We start from the raw sequence: 19,869 nt of genomic DNA on the forward strand, positions 1-19,869 counted from the left end.
TGTGAGCTAGGATCTTGAAGCAGCTCTGACAGATGCGATCTTCAATTCTAGTCGCATGGCTGCGTTACTTACGCACAGGGGGTAAGGACCTAACAGAAGCAGAAGACATCAAGAAGAGGTGGCAAGAATACACAGAGGAACTATACCAGAAAGAAATGGATGTCTCGTACACCCCAGGTAGTGTGGTTGCTGACCTTGAGCCAGACATCCTGGAGAGTGAAGTCCAATGGGCCTTAGAAAGCACTGCTAATAACAAGGCCAGTGGAAGTGATGATATTCCAGCTGAACTATTTAAATTTTTAAAAGATGTTGCTGTTAAGGTGCTACGCTCCATATGCCAGCAAATTTGGAAAACTCAGCAGTGGCCAGAGGATTGCAGAAGATCAGTCTACATCCCAATCCCAAAGAAGGGCAGTGCCAAAGAATGCTCCAACTACCGCACAATTGCACTCATTTCACACGCTAGCAAGGTTATGCTTAAAATTCTACAAGGCAGGCTCAAGCAGTATGTGGACCGAGAACTCCCAGAAGTGCAAGCTGGATTTAGAAGAGGCAGAGGAACCAGGGACCAAATTGCAAACATGCGCTGGATTATGGAGAAAGCTAGAGAGTTCCAGAAAGACACCTACTTCTGCTTCATTGACTATGCAAAAGCCTTTGACTGTGTCGACCACAGCAAACTATGGCAAGTTCTTAAAGAAATGGGAGTGCCTGATCACCTCATCTACAGTTAGAACTGGATATGGAACAACTGATTGGTTCAAAATTGGGAAAGGAGTACAAGGCTGTATATTGTCCCCCTGCTTATTTAACTTATATGCAGAATTCATCATGCAAAAGGCTGGGCTGGATGAATCCCAAGCCGGAATTAAGATCGCCGGAAGAAATATCAACAACCTCAGATATGCAGATGACACAACCTTGATGGCAGAAAGTGAGGAGGAATTAAAGAACCTTTTAATGAGGGTGAAAGAGGAGAGCACAAAATATGGTCTGAAGCTCAACATCAGAAAAGCGAATATCATGGCCACTGGTCCCATCACCTCCTGGCAAATAGAAGGGGAAGAAATGGAAGCAGTAAGAACTTTTACTTTCTTGGGCTCCATGATCACTGCAGATGGTGACAGCAGTCACAAAATTAAAAGACGCCTGCTCCTTGGGAGAAAGGTGATGACATACCTAGACAGCATCTTAAAAAGCAGAGACATCACCTTACCAACAAAGGTCCGTAGAGTTAAAGCCACGGTCTTCCCAGCAGTGAGGTATGGAAGTGAGAGCCGGACCATAAAGAAGGCTGATCGCCAAAGAATTGATGCTTTTGAGTTATGGTGCTGGAGGAAACTCTTGAGAGTCCCATGGACTGCAAGAAGATCAAACCTCTCCATTCTGAAGGAAATCAGCCCTGAGTGCTCACTGGAAGGACAGATCGTGAAGCTGAGGCTCCAATACTTTGGCCACCTCATGAGAAGAGAGGACTCCCTGGAAAAGACCCTGTTGTTGGGAAAGATGGAGGGTACAAGGAGAAGGGGACGACAGAGAATGAGATGGTTGGACAGTGTTCTCGAAGCTACAAACATGAGTCTGACCAAACTGTGGGAGGCAGTGGAAGACAGGAGTGCCTGGCGTGCTCTGGTCCATGGGGTCACGAAGAGTCGGACACGACTAAACAACAACAACAATTTTGGATGGCCATCTGTCTTGGATGATCTAGCAACGCAGGGGGTTGGACTTGATGACCCTTGGGGTTCCTTTCAACTCCAGGATTCCATGAAAACTGCAACTACAGATGAATCCTACTGGCAAAATTCAGAAGGCTGGTGTCAGAGTTCTATGGGTAGGAAATCCCACAGTACACAGCTGGAGTTCACACTTTCTTAGCAAGAACACGATATTCACAGACTTGGCTGAGTTTCGGGCCTCATGAGAAAAGCAGCTCATTCCCAGAGGGTCTGTAAATTTGCATAATCTAGCAGAGATTCCTGCAACGCAGGGGGTTTCCTGGCTCTGAGAGACAAGCAGGGAGGGTGGCTTCTGGCAGAAGGAGAGGGAGCCACCGATGGCTCCTCCTTCTCCTGACTCACCTCTGCCTCTCGACTTCCCTCTCCCACTCGCCTCCTTCCTCTTCTGCCTCTGATTCTGCACTGCATTCTGCCACAGTGTCTCCCAGCTCACTAAGCCCTGTTAGCCCTTTAGCTTCTGACATCTCCTCTTCCCAGGCTTCTCCCTCTTCTCCCTCTGACCACTTATTCTTCTTCCACCTCCACTCCTTGGTCTCTAAGATGTCTTCCCTTCCTGGTTCCCCAGCTGCTTCCTCCCACCATTCCTCTGTGCCCAACCAGTCCATGACATTGCTCCATCCCTCAGCCTCTGTCCCCACAAGACAGCTTCCCCTGACCTGATCTGGTTCCGCAGCCGCTGCTTCCCTTCTGCCCCCATGAAGAGGCGGATCAGGAGGTTTTGCTGGCATCATTCTGTCACCTGCAAGAGAAAAAATGTAAACAGGACGCCAGGAGTGCCTGCTTCTCTCACAGGGGAAACAGGGCATCTCTAACAACAGATGGGCCTTTCAGAAAGCCTTACTTGCTGAGAGCATTTGGAGGTTTGTGCCCATTTCATATGTTAGATGTGCAAAAACCCATCTCCCCTCCTCTGGACCCTTGCTTCCAACTGTCTCCCCGCAAAACAAGATGAAAAGAATATCAGTGTTTGTAAAAAAAAAAAAGGTTCTGTTGGCATAAAAGAGTCCACGAGAAGAGTATCCTTGCAGAGTACTGGTGTAGCTGCTCTGTGAGTCGCCTACTGTGGTCCTCTAGGAGTTCAGACTGTTCCAGTAGCCGATGCTGAGTGCTTTCCTGATCCTCAGATCCTAGCTGCCCCAGCGTCACTGCAGACAGTTACAGCTTGCCACCAACTGCTCCAACGCACAGCCACTGGCTCCATACACCACCAGGACTCACCAGCTCCCTGCTCAGATGCTGTCAGTCGTTTTGCACTCTGCACAAGCTCAGAAACACTGGGCCCATAACCTGTCAGTGTTTGTAAAAAAAAAAGAAGGGTTCTGACCTCCCTTTGTTGCCTCAGCCTGGTCCTCGGACCCTTGTTGGCATAAAGAGTCCACAAAAAGAGTATCCTTGCAGAGTGCTTTCCGCTTTTATTCTTAAAAGCCTTTCTGCAAAAGCGACTGACCAACTGTACACAAAAGCGACTGACCAACTGTACACACTGTTGGTTTCTGCTTCCTCACTGAGCAGCGAATGTATGTCACAAGACATTGTTTTGCATTCCACAGTCCAAGTTACTGTTGGATTCCCACAGGAATGGGAGACTGGATGTGACATACACTGGTTTGCTGTTTTTCACTCTTCTCTCGGTTTCTTTGTTAGAGAGACAGGTTGCTTCTCTGCTCTCACAGAGGCAAGATGCATGTTTGTATTCTCTCAGCACAGAGTGGAAATAAAGTTGAGAATGTGCCACATACTGCTTATCCTTCTGCTGTCTGGACTACTCTGCTTGGGCTCAAGATAAGAAAAGCCTGTATCAGCTTCAGATGGGCCGAAGCTGGTCAAAATCTCACACACACATCAACACTACCAGGTTTCACCAACCAACCAACCCAAACCAAACTAACATTTCTCACTCTATATATACAACCCGGTGCAGGCCGCTCACTCATGCTGACCCAGCTTTTTAAGCATTAAAGAAACAGCTGCCAATTTTTAGCCGTGACAAAGAACCCTCAGATGAGCTGGAAAACCAACAGAACAAGACCAAATGGAGAAGAGCCACCTTCCTCCTTACCCAGTGGCCTCTCTCTGGTGTCCAACGGAGGCCTCTCTGCCTCACAGGAATCCAGGTCCATTTCTGCAAAGAGTTCCGTTCCCTGAAAAAGAAACAAGGATTCAAAACAGAGAATGGGGAGAAATATTAGTAAAAGAATGAGAAAAACAAAAACATTCAGGGTGTTAGATCTCATTCCATGGATGCCTTCCCAGAAAACAGATGGGCCAAAAGTAGAGCATTATGGGATGTTCTCCATCCTGTTTGGAGCCCCTTGGGAGTATCCAGAGGAAAGTCTCTCTCACCTGCTTTCTCTCTGCCTGCTTTCTCTCCTCTGCCTGACTCAGGAGGAAACCTTCGGACAGGGCCACCGCCTGGGAACTGGTCTCCGCTCCGCATTCCCTCACCCAGCTCTCCATCTCTGGTGGAAGGACAGCCAGGAACTGCTCCAAGATCACCAGGTCCAGCATCTCAGCTTTCGTGTGCCTTTCTGGCTTCAGCCACTGACGGCCAAGGTGGTAGAGTCGGCTGCAAACCTCTCGGGGTCCTTTGGCCTCCTGGAAGCAGAACTGTCTCACCTGCTGGCTCTGCACCTCTGAGCGGAGGGTGTCCTCCTCACCCAGGATCTTCTGCACAAAATTTTCCCAGAACCCCCCACTGCTCCCAGTTTGGATGTCATGGCCTCTTCCTGTTCCAGGGCCAGCTGAGTCTTGCTCATCCATCTGTGCTCTCAGGAAGCCTCTGAGAGATCGGAAGGAACCCTTTGGTCTTCTGCCAAGTTCTGCCCGTCTAAATGAGAAGCTCTAGCAAATCCTACAAAGCAAATACATTGTTCTGTTACAGAATTTGTAGGTCAGTAGAAGAAAAAGATTCCCTGAGCAAGCATGGATGAGTCTTGCTGGGATCTAGGGCTGGACTGCACCACATTCCAGTCCATGAGCTATCTTTTTTGGGGGGAAAGAAGAGTAGGAGGAGAAGAAATATGTCTCTAGCCTTCTAGCAATGCAAAATGTGGAGGCAACTGAACGGATTAATGTGAGGTGAATCAGTCTGGTTTCTGCTGCCTTCCAGTCAATGCATGAAGTCAGAACTGACAGACAAGGGAGTCATTTGTATCTTGTGAATAATGGATGCTTGGCTCTAGTGGGGGTCCTCACCTGGGGGTCCTCAGGAGTTGTTCTCCCCCCACCCCCACTCCCCTGCTTCTGTCTCCTTTTCTTGCACTTGGACTCTCTGCCGCTCTCAAGACAGACTCCTGGGGTGGGGTCCCTTTTTCTTTGCTCCGAGGGCCAGGAATGTATCTGGCCAACCCCTGAGGGCCAAGTGGATGTGGCCAAAGACACCTCCCTTGAAATTTAGGTGGGTAATTTAGTATTAGTAATAATAATAATAATAATTTATTATTTGTACCCCGCCCATCTGGCTGGGTTTCCCCAGCCACTCTGGGCGGCTTCCAACAAAGATGAAAGATACACTAAAATGTCACATATTAAAAACTTCCCTGAACAGGGCTGCCTTCAGATGTCTTCTGAATGTCAGGTAGATGTTTATCGCTTTGACATCTGATGGGAGGGCGTTCCACAGGGCGGGCGCCACTACCGAAAAGGCCCTCTGCCTGGTTCCCTGTAACTTGGCCTCTTGCAGTGAGGGAACCGCCAGAAGGCCCTCGGAGCTGGACCTCAGTGTCCGGGCAGAACGATGGGGGAGGAGACACTCCTTCAGATATACTGGACAGAGGCCATTTAGGGCTTTAAAGGTCAGCACCAACACTTTGAATTGTGCTCGGAAACGTAATGGGAGCCAATGTAGGTCTTTCAAGACCAGTGTTATATGGTCTCGGCGGCCGCTCCCAGTCACCAGTCTAGCTGCCGCATTCTGGATTAGTTGTAGTTTCCGGGTCACCTTCAAAGGTAGCCCCACGTAGAGCGTGTTGCAGTAGTCCAAGCGTGAGATAACTAGAGCATGCACCACTCTGGCGAGACAGTCCGCGGGCAGGTAGGGTCTTAGCCTGCGTACCAGGTGGAGCTGGTAGACAGCTGCCCTGGACACAGAGTTAACCTGTGCCTCCATGGACAGCTGTGAGTCCAAAATGACTCCCAGGCTGCGCACCTGGTCCTTCAGGGGCACCGTTACCCCATTCAGGACCAGGGAATCCTCCACACCTGCTCACCTCCTGTCCCCCAAAAACAGTACTTCTGTCTTGTCAGGATTCAACCTCAATCTGTTAGCCGCCATCCATCCTCCAACTGCCTCCAGGCACTCACAAAGGACCTTCACCGCCTTCACTCGTTCTGATTTAAAAGAGAGGTAGATGGCTTTACACACACACAGCCATTGATGCCAAGGTCCCTGGAGGCTCAGTGAGTAGCAGCGCCCATTTCCGGCTGCTTTGCCAGCAACAATCCTTTGCACTTGGACTCTCTGCCGCTCTCCAGACAGACTCCTGGGTGGGGTCCCTTTTTCTTTGCTCTGAGGTACAACCTGCTGAGTGCCAAGTGAGTTGTGCCAAAGACACCTCCCTTGAAATTTAGGCGGGTTTTTTATTATTATTATTCAATTAGATAGCTTAACACACACACAGCCATTGATCCCAAGGTCCCTGGAGGCTCAGTGAGTAGCAGCGCCCATTTCCGGCTGGTTTTCCAGCAACAATCCCTTTGGGAGAGAGAGGATGTGGTCCTGGGATGCCCTGCTCTGGGTGCGAGGGGATTGCTGCAGTGGCCTCCGTGGGGAGCTGCCCTGGGAGACGACTGGGAAACTGGTCCCCAATGCAGCAGCCAGACTCTGGGCTGGGATCCCTCTCTTTACTCCTGGCCTTCCTCTCCCACCCTTTTTTTTGGGGGGGGGGCTAGTCCACCTCCTCGTCCAGCTTTGGAAAACCATTTGCAGGTGTTTCCTCTGTTGTGCAATGAGGCTGAGCGACGTCACACAGAGTTAAAGTCCCAGGGACTCCTTTGTTTGAAGAAGGGAGATCTTTTCTGAAGGGGGGGGCGGAGGGTCAAATGAGTTTGGGACCCTCTGATCTGCAGGAAGGAGAGCGTGACAGACCTGGCCCCTCCCTGGCAGGACCCTCTCCTCCCTGATCAGGCCCCCCAGGCCCCCTCCCCTGCTGCAGCCCTGGGACCCCCACCAGATCCCAGAGAGAGAGAGAGGAGACTCACCAGATCCCAGAGAGAGAGAGAGGAGACTCACCAGATCCCAGAGAGAGAGAGAGGAGACTCACCAGATCCCAGAGAGAGAGAGAGGAGACTCACCAGATCCCAGAGAGAGAGGAGACTCACCAGATCCCAGAGAGAGAGGAGACTCACCAGATCCCAGAGAGAGAGGAGACTCACCAGATCCCAGAGAGAGAGAGAGGAGACTCACCAGATCCCAGAGAGAGAGGAGACTCACCAGATCCCAGAGAGAGAGAGAGGAGACTCACCAGATCCCAGAGAGAGAGGAGACTCACCAGATCCCAGAGAGAGCGGAGACTCACCAGATCCCAGGAGGGGAGAGCGAGGCAGCCCTTGCAGCAGAGACACCAAGCAACACCCCCCCCCCTCCTTGCAGGAAAGGACTGGGGAGGGAGGGGCCTTGGCTCTGGAGGACCTGGCCCCCCTTGCTTCCTGTCCTCTCTAGGAAGGCAGCTCACTTCCCTTTAACCCTTGCCAAGCCGAGTCCCTCCAGCTCAGCCCTCTCTCGCTTGGCAGAACCTCAGATTCTTATTATTTCTTTATGGATTAAGGGGGGCAGCTGCCCCCCCCTGGCTATGCCAATGCCCAGATATCCTTTTGGGGGGTGAGGCTCTTGGCTGGACTCTGAGCATCTCCCTCCCTTCATCAAGAGATCTCAGAGACCTTTAAAACACAGGACACGTGAGACGCAGACTGATGATCCACGTGTTACAGACCAAACGTCTGTACCCCTGCCCAAGTGGGTCCTAAACAATCCATACCTAGGATAAGAAGGATGGCCAGGAGGACAGTGATCATTATCCCCTTTATGTGAGACCTGTTTCCTGGCCCTAAGATTAACATCCTAAGATTAACATATCAGAAAAGCTACAGCAAAGAAACTGCCCCCTGTCTTTGATGACCCAGGACGCCTGCCTGTCTGAGTGGGGACGTGACTTGTGAAGAAAGAGAAATGGAACAGGGATGCAGAGGAGTGGATTGATCAAGAATCATATGAAAATACTTTAAACCCAGTCATGGCAATGCTTTCATTGCTGACACAGAAGGCTTACTCTATATTTGTTATAAATCCTCATAGCAATCCCACCTGATCACTACAGGAAGTGTTGTCTTTTGGCTTGAAGAGCGAAGCTGAGGATGGCGGAGGAAGGCAGACTTGGGTCAATTCTCTTTCGTTACATAGACGTTTACTTCAAGGGTGGGAGAAGGAAGCATAGTCCTATTTCTGTGAGTGGAGCAGAAGTCTTTCCACTCATGTGGTTTACATGCTCTGAAAGTTAGGATCTGTTTTGAGATTTAAATTTTAAAAGGGTGGAGTGGAACCGGATATTGACCATCTTGTTAGCCTGGGGAGCCACATTCTGGTTGAAGGAGGCCAGGATTGGTCCCCAAGGGTTGGGATGTCCCTCCTCCCCAGCAGTAGGACTTGGAACCCAGGAGAAAACTCTTGGAATAGCCTTGCCAGGTGCTCAGGGAGGACTCACCTGTCCCCATGTCCTTCTCTTTGCAGATGTGCTGCGGTTGCACATCCCTCTCCCAGGGGTGAGCATTGGAGAGAACCAGAGCAGGGACTCAGACCTGCCCTCCTTGCCCCCCACTCTGCACTCTGGGAGGTGGAGAAGCCCTCCCTTCCTGAGGAACTGACAGACTGACTTTTGCCTTTCAGCTGCTGGAGGAAGATCAGCTGTACCTGCCGGAGGTGATTCAGAACTGCCAGGCAGCTCAGCTCAGGGGGCTCTGAACCCAGAACTGCTCCAAGCAGGTGGCGGCCCAAGCCATCCTGGTGAGTGATGGGTGGTGTGGGGGGCCCCCATGGGGAAGTGGGGGAGGGAGGGGCTTTGGGGACGGGGTTGTCCGTCTGCCAGAGAGGAGGACCCTACTGGCTTAGATTCACGTATCCTGTTTGAAAGGGGAATCATCTTAGGGACTTCCTGTGAAAATCTGGGTCAGGAATGCTGTTCCTGGAATGGACAAACACACAAGACGTAACTGGGTGTGCAGTCACATAAACAATACTCTTCTATATAGTCTTATCACAATATCAAATGTTTATCTTGCACATAAACAACACATAAAGTGCAATAATATAGACGAGAGCCAGGGACTCTGTGGTGGGGGCAGGTGAGGGCCGTTTTGGCCCAGACTGGCCCCTGACCCTGAGACGCTGTTTGGTAACGCTGATTGGCTGAAACGGCAGCCTACTGACCCAGAGTTTGGGCGGCCGGTCTACTCATGATAAGGATAGGGCGAAGTGGAGCATTGTAAGAAAATTCATAGAAATAAAGGGGTTAGCGCTTCCTTATTTACAGAAGGCTATCGCTCTTTGGGGTGATGCCCCTCTAGAAGGGACATCTCCAGGCTTGGGGAATGGTGTGTGCGTGTGTGTGGTGCTTGTGCAACACGATGTCATGAAGGGGGGGATCTCCTGCTACAGTTCCCCCCTTCGGAGATAAGATTGCGAGGGAGGACACCGCGCAATCCTTTTCTCCGCACAAGCTTAGTAAAAGTCTGATGTGCCATACCTAAGATCCGGGTCGTGCGTGGCTCCTTGGGGTTCCATCTCGATGAAAGTCGAAGGGGTTCCCGTCGGGATCATCCTATGAGGGGCAGTGGTGCGGGGGTGGAGAGACGGTGCTTGTGCAACACGATGTCATGAGGGGGGGGAATGGTTTTAGAGTGTTGTGTTGTGTTGTGTTGTACCGTTGTACTGTTTTATTGTTGTTAGCCGCCCTGAGCCCGGCTTCAGCTGGGGAGGGCGGGATATAAATAAAATGTATAGTGTTTCTGTGGAAGCGCTAGGGTGGACATCTCAGGGGTTGTTTCACTGTAGAAAGAGCTTTGTTCCATCCCAATTCCCATGGCATCCAAACTGCCCAGACCTGGAGCATCTCTTCCAAGGTTACAGAGTCAGGGGGACTGTGGAGAGCGGACCCCAATCCCACCTCCAGCCTTAGGATTCTCTATCATTCTACATCTCCAGCAGACTTGGGAAGAGTGGAACAGAAGGTAGCTTGAAAGAGACAACAGCTTCACAGCTAGAGGGAATTCACAGAGAATCCTGTGATGGGCAGAGCAGGAATACCAGATAGGTGGGTTGGCAGGCAGAGAATAAAACAGTGTGATACCTGTATGCATTGATGAATATAAATGGTCAGATTTTTATTTTTTAAAAGAATGGGGAACTGAGGTAGGGCAACTGTTAGGTCCAGTGCTATTTTTCTGCTATTTTTCTAGAAAAAAGAAGTTTCAGAATACCTCCCTCGTTTTCTTAGGATGGCAATGGCACCCACCCAAGAGGGGCCAGAACTGAGTTCCAGCAAGTTCTGGCCGAAAAAAAGACCCAGGTTAGGCCCATTAATAAGTGAGGCCAGCGTAACATACACAGGAATGGGAACTGACCACAAGACTAGTAAAAACTAGTTAAAGGGGAAATTAATGGCCGATTGTTTAAGAGAAAAACAACTCCAGATAAGGTACAAGGAGGGTTCTGACACAGATACTAAAATCAAATGGGTTGGGTTAGTGGTTTTTCATGAACTATGGCTTGATGAGAGATGGTGAAGTGCAGACGAGGCAGAAAGTGGTTGGGTAAAGGATGAACAGCTAAGATTATGCATACTTTGCCTATGCTGTATAGTCTGTGTCCTAATAGAAATGTAATGCATTACTGAATGAAGTCCTACTGATTGGGGATTTAGTATGAGGCTCCGTTCTTGAAACCACAAGGAGAATTCCCCCCCCCCAACCTCATACCTGGAAACTCAATACAGTGGTACCTCTGGTTACGAACTTAATTCGTTCCGGAGGTCCGTTCTTAAGCCTCTTATCCTGAGGCGCGCTTTCGCTAATGGGGCCTCTCACTGCGCACACACCACCTGTGCACAATTTCCATTCACACCCTGGGGCAAAGTTCACAACCAGAAGCAGCTACTTCAGGGTTAGCGGAGTTCGTAACCAGAAGCGTTCGTAAACAAAAGCGTTCATAACCAGAGGTACCACTGTACAGGCCTCCTGGCAGCTCTGTCTTGCCCTCAGGACCCTGCCCAGGCCACTTCCCTCATTGGCCCCATTCTGCACTCTCCCCAAGTGATTTTACCCAACTGCCATCTGTCTTGGAACTATGACAACTGTTCTTGGTTGCCTGGATGAAGAGGGGTATATGTCTGACCACACCCATTTTGCCACACCCACCTCTGGGATGTGGCTCCCAGAAAGCTTTTGATAAGAAAACATGACCCTGAGGCTGAAAAAGGGTCACCACCACTGAATAAATCCCTGCTTTTTCAGGACTGGAAACCCAGAATAACATGACATCAAAAGTTCCAGATTTTATTAGGCCAGAGATATGATTAAAATTAGGAAAGAAACTTGACCATCATTTGTTAAAACAGTCTATTACAGTATTACATACAGAGCAATATAAATACCGTATTTTTCGCTCTATAACACGCACCAGACCATAACACGCACGTAGTTTTTAGAGGAGGAAAACAAGAAAAAAAATATTCTAAATGAAATAGTGGATGTATGATTTTTGTGGTTCATGCTGTGGCCACAGACATGTGATCTGACAGTGAGTTTGGAGTAGTCCAATGCAAAAATCCCGAGGATCCATGTGGATCCATGCTTTGTAACCACGGAGGAGGGAAGGAAGGGGAACCATGGATCCTCTGCTCACGACTGCAGCAGATCCCCCCCGCCACCCATAGGTATTCGCTCCATAACACGCACAGACATTTCCCCTTACTTTCTAGGAGGAAAAAAGTGAGTGTTATGGTGCAAAAAACAGGGTATGTCATTTCTGTGTGCAACCTGAGAAACATGGAAGAGATGGAGGAATACTGTAGGTCCTCAGAAATCTCCACTAATTCCATTTCTGGATTTTCATGATCAAAACAAATATCTCCAGTACAAGGGGTGGACATCCAGGGGGTTGTTCTATGTTCAGGACCTTATTGAGTGGTGCCGACCCATCTTATAATAACCTTTGTGAATCCAGTTGAGGGGTCCTCAGTATGACTGGCTCCAGATAGCTCAGGTATGATCATTTATAGGCAATATTTTATGGAAGCAGGAGGGACTTCATTATCAGAAAGTGTATGAATCTTTTTTGTCTAACTCTGGAATGTATATAACAGGAGAACAATCAAGCCTTATGAGGAATGGCTGAGGCAATTTGGTATGTTTAACCTGGAAAAGAGGATATGATAGCCATATTAAACTATCTGAACGGCTGTCACATGGAAGATGGAGCAAGTTTATATCCTGCTTCTCCAGAAGGTTGGATTCAAATGGCATGAAAGAAGACTCCAACTAAACATTTGGAGGAACTTTCTGACAGTAAGAGCAGTTTGATGGGGGAACAAACTACTGCAGAAGGTGGTGGACTCTCCTTCGTTGGAGATTTTTAAACAGAGGTCGGAGGACCACCCACCAGGGATTGTTCAGCAGCGATTCCAACAATGCATGAGGTTGGGCTGGGTGACCCCTGGGGTTTCCTTCCAGCTCTATGATTCTATGATTCCATGAGGCATTTCGAGCTTCAGGGTGGACCAACAACTGCAGGCAGGATTGATCAAAGATGGCATATAAATCTGTATGGACATTTGACACAACACAGCAGAGTTGTTAGAAGGGGAATGAAATGAGAAGCAGGACTGAGATTTGGATATGCTTCGAGGTTCAGGCTATGGGAAGTCGTAAAATCAAAATTACAATTCGGAAGACAATTTGATCTTTTTAATTTTAGTTTTTTATTTTTATTGGATTATGATTTGATATGTTAGTTGGAGGTTTTTTATTGGGAAATTAATATACACTCTAACAAAAAAAGAGGGGGAATGAAACAACATCAGCCAGCGTGGTGTAGTGGTTAAGAGCGGTGGACTCGTAATCTGGTGAACCGGGTTCACTTCCCTGCTCCTCCACATGCAGCTGCTGGGTGACCTTGGGCTACTCACACTTCTCTGAAGTCTCTCAGCCTCACTCAACTTACAGAGTGTTTGTGGTGGGGGAGGAAGGGAAAGGAGATTGTGAGCAGCTTTGAGACTCCTTAGGTTAGTGATAAAGCGGGATATCAAATCCAAACTCCTCCTCCTCCTCCTCTTCTTCTTCTTCTTCTTCTTCTTCTTCTTCTTCTTCTTCTTCCTTTAGACAGGCGGTCTCCCCACCCCACCCCCTTTCCAGTGCATTAATATGGAGATAGTGCTTCCCTTTGGTTTAAGCACTAGATGCTGGGAGTAAACATTTATTCATTCCACTGGTCACCCGTCTTGGTTCCTACTCGAACAGTACATGGACACTTCTACATAACTGTTGTTATTGTGTTTGTGATGTGCGTGGTTCATTCTGTCATGAATGCTTTAGCTGAGTTTCTTGCATTCGGGGGGTTGGACTAGATGTTCCTTGGGGTCCCTTTCAACTCTATAATTCTATGATTCATTCAAAACCAATAAAATGTTTGTAAAAGAAAAAAGAAAGATGATGGCTAGATCCAGTGCTTTTTTCCTGGGGGTACACAGACCCCTAAACATTTTTTGAATCTTTGTCAGAATCTTCGCTCGGCCAAGCCGATAAGGCCTCATCTTCCTCCGAGCTGAGCCTTTGAAATCGCCTCCGACGTGTTTAGTGACCTGAGCCTTTGATAAGGCCTCAAGCACATTCTATCCAGCAGGGTTCCCAGCACAGGGAAGAGACGCGAGGTTTGGCTACATTATAAAGAGTTTTATTTCTAAACTATGCAGAACAGAAAAGACATCCTCTCTTTATGAAAGCAGAGAGCAACTGAACAAAGGAACAAAGGAAACAGGAAATCACTAACGTCACATCCTGCCTCCCTTTCCCGTGAGACTGCAAGGTCTCTGGAATCTAAACAGAGTCCTGGGACTCCACACAGCTGCAGTGAGAAACAGAAACTAACATCTTCCCCCTTTCTGTGAACACCACTGGGCAGCGTGTCAGTACATTATCAGTACAAACCTAATTTCTGTACATAGGTACAGTGTTGATCCTTCGGAACAACCTTGGACAATAAATCAGCAGGAATTTCATTACCTGGCATGTAGGACACCGTTACGAGTCCTTTCTCAACACATTCTCTAGTATGTTGCAGCTTCAATTGCAAGTGCTTTGTGCTTTGCTTACAACCTTCAGAAGTCATAATCTGAATTGGACATTTGACAGGAATTCTCATGTCTTTACACAACTGTAACAACCATTCACAATCCAGAAGTGAATAAAACAATGCATTCAGTTCAGCTTCACAAGAACTTAAACTACTGTTGTTTGCTTCATGCACGATCAATCAAATAGACCCTGGTTGTACATATAGCAAACTCCATATGTGCTTTTCCCGTCTGCAGTGTCACTTCCAAAACTCGTATCAGCAAATATCTCAAGACCACCAGACTTCTGATTGTTAAATGTCAGTCTGTAATGCATAGTGCCTTTCAAATAGTGTGCTATGTGTTTCAGAGCTTTCCAATCCTTAACAGTAGGATTGTTGACTTGTCTGCTTAGCAAGTTACAGCTAACTGCAATGTCATGTCTTGAACATCTGGCAATGAAATTTAGTTTGCCTACCACACTTCTGTACAGTGTAGTGCCAGAAAATGCTCCTTCAGTGTCATCTACCTGATAACCTGTTGTCATTGGTGTGTCTACAGGGTTAGCACCCATCAGATTTAGCTTGGTTAACACATCAGCAATTTTAGGTGACTGGTGTACTAAGAATTAAAGCTGCATCACATGATGGACACTTCAAGATGGTGGGGGCTGCTGAGCAGTCTGCCAGAAGTTACACCCCGGGGAAAGCTGAAACAGTATCCCAGACCATGCAGGGATGTGTTCCTGAAACCGAAAGCTCCACAAAAGGGAGGCTTTTGGAGGAAGAGAGCACGAGGGGGGTGTTTCCTGTTCAGGGGGTGAAATCTCCAAAGCAGGAGGAGCTAGGGGAGTTGGCTGCCACGTCATCCCAACCATCACTGCAACCAGCAGGTGGCACTGCTGTGTTTGAAGCAGTGGAAAGTTTTTCCTGTGAGAAGTTTGGGCAGAGTCCAAACGCCAGGATGATCTGCGCAGATGTGGTCACTAGCTGTTCCAGTACAAAGGCTAAGGCAAACCTTTGTGGAAGATGGAACTGGTTCACCATATTTACATCAAGAAGGGTCTGATCCACCAGTTGGGTGAAGACTCCTTGGAGGTGCAAAGTGTTGTGGAGTCTGGCACACTTCCCTGTGTTCCATTCAGCTTTCTCGACTTGTAGCAGTGTGCACAGCACAAGCCGCTTAGTGTATAAGCTTGCAGAAGATAAAGAGTCCACATGCTGTTGTTCTAAACTAGCAGCTTTATTTACAGCAGAACAGTAAAAATAAACAAACCATCCGAGACAGCAGTTATCTTGCTTCCTTGCTTGGCAGCAAAAGCAAGTCAGACAGAACAAAGAAACAGCTTCTCCAGAAGTTGGAGACAGCTCCTCCCCAGAACAGGCAGGACGATGGGTTCTGAGCTGTTAAGCCTATAAGCTCTGATTCCCCATCACACCCCCTCTCGTCCTGCACTGCTGGGGGCTCGTAAGTTTCACCACTTACCCCAAACACAGACCTTTACAGAACTCCCCATGATGCTGAAAGCTCAAAGGTTTCATGTCCCCATCTGCCAGGTTCTTCTGGCTTGGACAGTACTGCAATCTCACCAAGCCTAACTGGATACTCTGACACACATTCTGGAAACGGATGTCTAGGTGTTTGGTTCTGGCCTTAAACTGCCCAGACTCTGCCAACTTCAGACAGGGTTGATTGTCCTCCCACACCGTGATGGGCAAACAACAATACCTGCAGATTTCTTGAACCAAACAAACATAGAATTCATATTCCCTGCAAAGCTCAGACAGCGCACTGAATTCAGCTTCAGTAAAGGAAAGCGCAATAAGACTTTGCTTCTGGGTGTGATGGCCTGGGATTCGGATTCAGATGATGAACCTGAGGAATCCCAACCTACACAGGATTCCCCGCCTCCAGAAGCAGATGAGCCGGGGTTGGGGCATGAGCCTGAAGGGTCCTCACCTGTGCTGGATCCTCAGGTGCAGGCACCAGCTGAGTCTGCTCTGGCTCCTGAGGTGATGGAGGACCCATTGCCTGCAGGTGCTATACTCTCAGCCCCGTCAGAGGAAGCTGGGGTTGCCTCTGGGTCCGGTAACCCTCCAGCCTCTCCTGAGCTGCAGAGGCTTAGGGCAGAGAGGCAGAGGGAACTAAGTTCCCGCAGGAAGAGTGCTCGCCTCCTGGCCAGGAGAGGCGAGTCTTTTGAGGATCAGGGCCGCCCTATGACTCGGGACATATAAAAGGCAGCCAGCCCCAGTCCCAAGTTGCGGGAGCAACGTTGGTAGCTGACAGTCCCTGCCCTGCACACAGCTTCAACTTTAAGGGACTGCCTTCATATTGCTTCATCAACCACGGACTGGACTTAGACCTTGCCTCTTGATTAACCCCCAGGACCAGCACACCGGGACTTCCACCCAACCAAAGAGTCCCCAAACCTTACCACCATCCCAGATGCGGACTTCCTGTTAGCCAGATTCGCCTAATTGCTATCTGTCCAGCACATCAGCTAGCCATCACCCTTAGCTGACAGCTTGAGACAGAAATCCTTGGTATCCTGCAGATAACGCAACACCCTCTTGATACCATTCCAGGTATGGAATGATACATGCACATCATTTGAATGGCAATGCCTATAAAGGCAGTGGTTTTTTTAAAAAAGTAATATTTTGAGCCCATAGTTCAATTTCCAGCAGCTCCCCTTGCCCCAGAGAACACTTCTAGCATTCCATCTCCCCTACCTGTGTCCATTTGGTATCATCCTTTCAAGGATTTTTCCTGTCCATTGTGTTTGTCTTTCATTTGTTCTCCTATGTGTGTTGTCAGTAGAAGCCACAATTCTGTGGGTACTCTAGGTGGTGCAGAAAACACCTAGAAGCTCCCTAGAGGTTCAAGTGCCGATAAACTTCAGTTTTGTGATCTATAAATTTCATTTAGCCAGCAGAGGGTGTCACAGGGCCAGCCTACCTTCCCTTTAGAGCAAACATGGGTCTCCAGCTGTTTTTGGACTACAACTCCCATCATCGCTAGCTAGCAGGACTAATGGGAAGGGATAACGGAAACTGTAGTCCAGGAGCTGCTGGGAACCAAAGTTTGGGAAACCCTGCTTCAAAGCAACTTTTGCGTTTGGCCTGCAAATATGGGACCTGTCCACTTTTGTATTTTCTTGTATTTTGATTTTGTTGTGACCTTTGTACATTATTTATTTATTTATTTATTTATTTATAGAGAGAAAATTCAAAGAGAAAATGTATGGCTAGTTGTGGAAGAATAAAAGGTTGTGTTTGGGGGGAAAAACCCTGGGAGTGGCCCCCTCAAATATTTTATTGGGGGACAAAGACCCCATGGGCTTTAAGAGTTGGTGCCTAGTCCCTACACCCACAGGTGTCAGGAATGTTACAACATAAAAACATGTCAGAGCCAGCCGTTACAATGGTGCTTTTTTGGCATAAAATAAAGACGCAGAAGCCAGCAATATTTCCATGGACGGAGGACAGCTCATTTCAGACTTCTCCTCTCCCTCCGGTGCTTTATTACTCTTTGTCCTCTCCAGCCGCATGGCTGCATTCCAATGTCTCACGTTACCTACATCCGGTCAAGCTTTAACCCACACACAAACGATATAGGGTTACACTGCCCAGAGGGGGGGGATATAACTCCTTATAAGGTCAATGCATTCCAATACATTGTAAAGCTCAGAGGGCTGGTCAGCCGAGGTCAGGGGGCACCCTGCAATATTGCAAGCCTCTGCCGTGGCTATCTGACTCCCACAAAAACACAAGATAAAAACACAAAACTGATGTTAATCAGCCAAAGGTGGAGATTTGTCTGGTTCCTAAAGATGTTTAATGGTTTTTCCGACCTTTGTATAGATTCTTTGATGGAAAGTGAGATTGGAGCTCCTCCAGAAGCTCTTTCCACATTCCACACACTAATATGTTTTCTCCCCTGTATGAATTCTTTGATGGAAAGTGAGATTGGAGCTCCTCCAGAAGCTCTTTCCACATTCCACACACTAATATGTTTTCTCCCTTGTATGAATTCTCTGATGGGAAATGAGATCGGACCTATGAGTGAAGCTCTTTCCACATTCCACACACTGATAGGGTTTCTCCCCTGTATGAATTCTTTGATGCGAAGTGAGATTGCAGTTTTCAGTGAAGCTCTTTCCACATTCCACACACTGATAGGGTTTCTCCCCTGTATGAATTCTTTGATGGTAAGTGAGACTGTAGCGGTGACTGAAGCTCTTTCTACATTCCACACACTGATAGGGTTTCTCCCCAGTATGAATTCTTTGATGGGAAGTGAGATCAGCGCTCTGACTGAAGCTCTTACCACATTCCACACACTGATAGGGTTTCTCCCCTGTATGAATTCTTTGATGGGAAGTGAGATTGTGGCTGTGACTGAAGCTCTTTCCACATTCCACACACTGATAGGGTTTCTCCCCTGTATGAATTCTTCTATGGGAAGTGAGAGAGGAGCTATCAGTGAAGCTCTTTCCACATTCCACACACTGATAGGGTTTCTCCCCAGTATGAATTCTTCACACTTGATCTTAGCCAAAAGGCCGAGAAGCGATCAGTATGAATTCTTTGATGGGACGTGAGTTTGGAGCTATGAATGAAGCTCTTTCCACATTCCACACACTGATAGGGTTTCTCCCCTGTATGAATTCTTTGGTGCAAAGTGAGATTGGAGCTCTGACTGAAGCTCTTTCCACATTCCACACACTGATAGGGTTTCTCCCCAGTATGAATTCTTTGATGCAAAGTGAGATGGGAGCTCTGACTGAAGCTCTTTCCACATTCCACACACTGATAGGGTTTCTCCCCTGTATGAATTCTTTGATGGGAAGTGAGAGAGGAGCTTTCAGTGAAGCTCTTTCCACATTCCACACATTGATAGGGTTTCTCCCCAGTATGAATTCTTTGATGCGAACTGAGATAGGAGCTCTGACTGAAGCTCTTTCCACATTCCACACACTGATAGGGTTTCTCCCCTGTATGAATTCTTTGATGGGAAGTGAGAGAGGAGCTTTCAGTGAAGCTCTTTCCACATTCCACACACTGATAGGGTTTCTCCCCAGTATGAATTCTTTGATGGGAAGTGAGAGAGGAGCTCTGACTGAAGCTCTTTCCACATTCCACACACTGATAGGGTTTCTCCCCTGTATGAATTCTTTGATGGGAAGTGAGAGAGGAGCTTTCAGTGAAGCTCTTTCCACATTCCACACACTGATAGGGTTTCTCCCCAGTATGAATTCTTTGATGGGAAGTGAGAGAGGAGCTCTGACTGAAGCTCTTTCCACATTCCACACACTGATAGGGTTTCTCCCCTGTATGAATTCTTTGATGGGAAGTGAGTTTAGAGCTCTTACTGAAGCTCTTTCCACATTCCACACACTGACAGGGTTTCTTCCCAGTATGAATTCTTTGATGGGAAGTGAGTTTGGAGCTCTTACTGAAACTCTTTCCACATTCCACACACTGATAGGGTTTCTTCCCTGTATGAATTCTTTGATGCAAAGTGAGATTGTAGCTCTGACTGAAGCTTTTTCCACATTCCACACACTGATAGGGCTTCTCCCCTGTATGTCTTCTCTGGTGCTTAGTGAGAGAGGAGCTCACACTAAAACGCTTTCCACATTCCACACACTGATAGGGCTTCTCCCCTGTATGAATTCGCTGGTGCTTAGTGAGAGAGGAGCTCACACTAAAACGCTTTCCACATTCCACACACTGATAGGGTTTCTCCCCTGTGTGAATTCTCTGATGGGAAGTGAGATGGGAGCTCTTCCTGAAGCTCTTTCCACATTC

The 19,869-nt window shown here is 48.0% G+C and overlaps 3 protein-coding genes and 1 long non-coding RNA gene across 4 annotated transcripts in view; 1 reads left to right on the forward strand and 3 right to left on the reverse strand.

Moving 5' to 3' along the window:
• LOC309530623 overlaps positions 1-16,636 on the reverse strand; it is a 29,620-nt gene extending 12,984 nt beyond the window's left edge. The window contains exon 1 of the long non-coding RNA XR_014218780.1: positions 16,419-16,636. This is a non-coding gene — a long non-coding RNA (uncharacterized lncRNA). The remainder of the gene's footprint in view (positions 1-16,418) is intronic.
• The window catches only part of LOC309530282 (uncharacterized protein), a 487,095-nt gene that overhangs the window by 243,293 nt on the left and 223,933 nt on the right, over positions 1-19,869 (forward strand). The gene's annotated exons all lie outside the window — the stretch shown is intronic.
• LOC309530302 (uncharacterized protein) overlaps positions 1-19,869 on the reverse strand; it is a 218,749-nt gene that overhangs the window by 129,242 nt on the left and 69,638 nt on the right. The gene's annotated exons all lie outside the window — the stretch shown is intronic.
• Positions 1,967-19,869, reverse strand: part of LOC309531548 (zinc finger protein 397-like) — a gene marked incomplete at its 3' end in the record, with an annotated part of 156,039 nt that continues 138,136 nt past the window's right edge. Inside the window, exons 2-5 of the mRNA XM_082221139.1 lie at positions 4,083-4,590; positions 3,799-3,880; positions 2,241-2,478; positions 1,967-1,979 (exon numbers count right to left, since the gene is read on the reverse strand). Coding sequence (XP_082077265.1) covers positions 1,967-1,979; positions 2,241-2,478; positions 3,799-3,880; positions 4,083-4,499 — 750 coding nt within the window. The 5' untranslated portion in view covers positions 4,500-4,590. The remainder of the gene's footprint in view (positions 1,980-2,240; positions 2,479-3,798; positions 3,881-4,082; positions 4,591-19,869) is intronic.

The sequence above is a fragment of the Podarcis vaucheri genome (assembly GCF_965113315.1).
Source record: "Podarcis vaucheri genome assembly, chromosome: 4".
NCBI classification, from domain to species: domain Eukaryota; kingdom Metazoa; phylum Chordata; class Lepidosauria; order Squamata; family Lacertidae; genus Podarcis; species Podarcis vaucheri.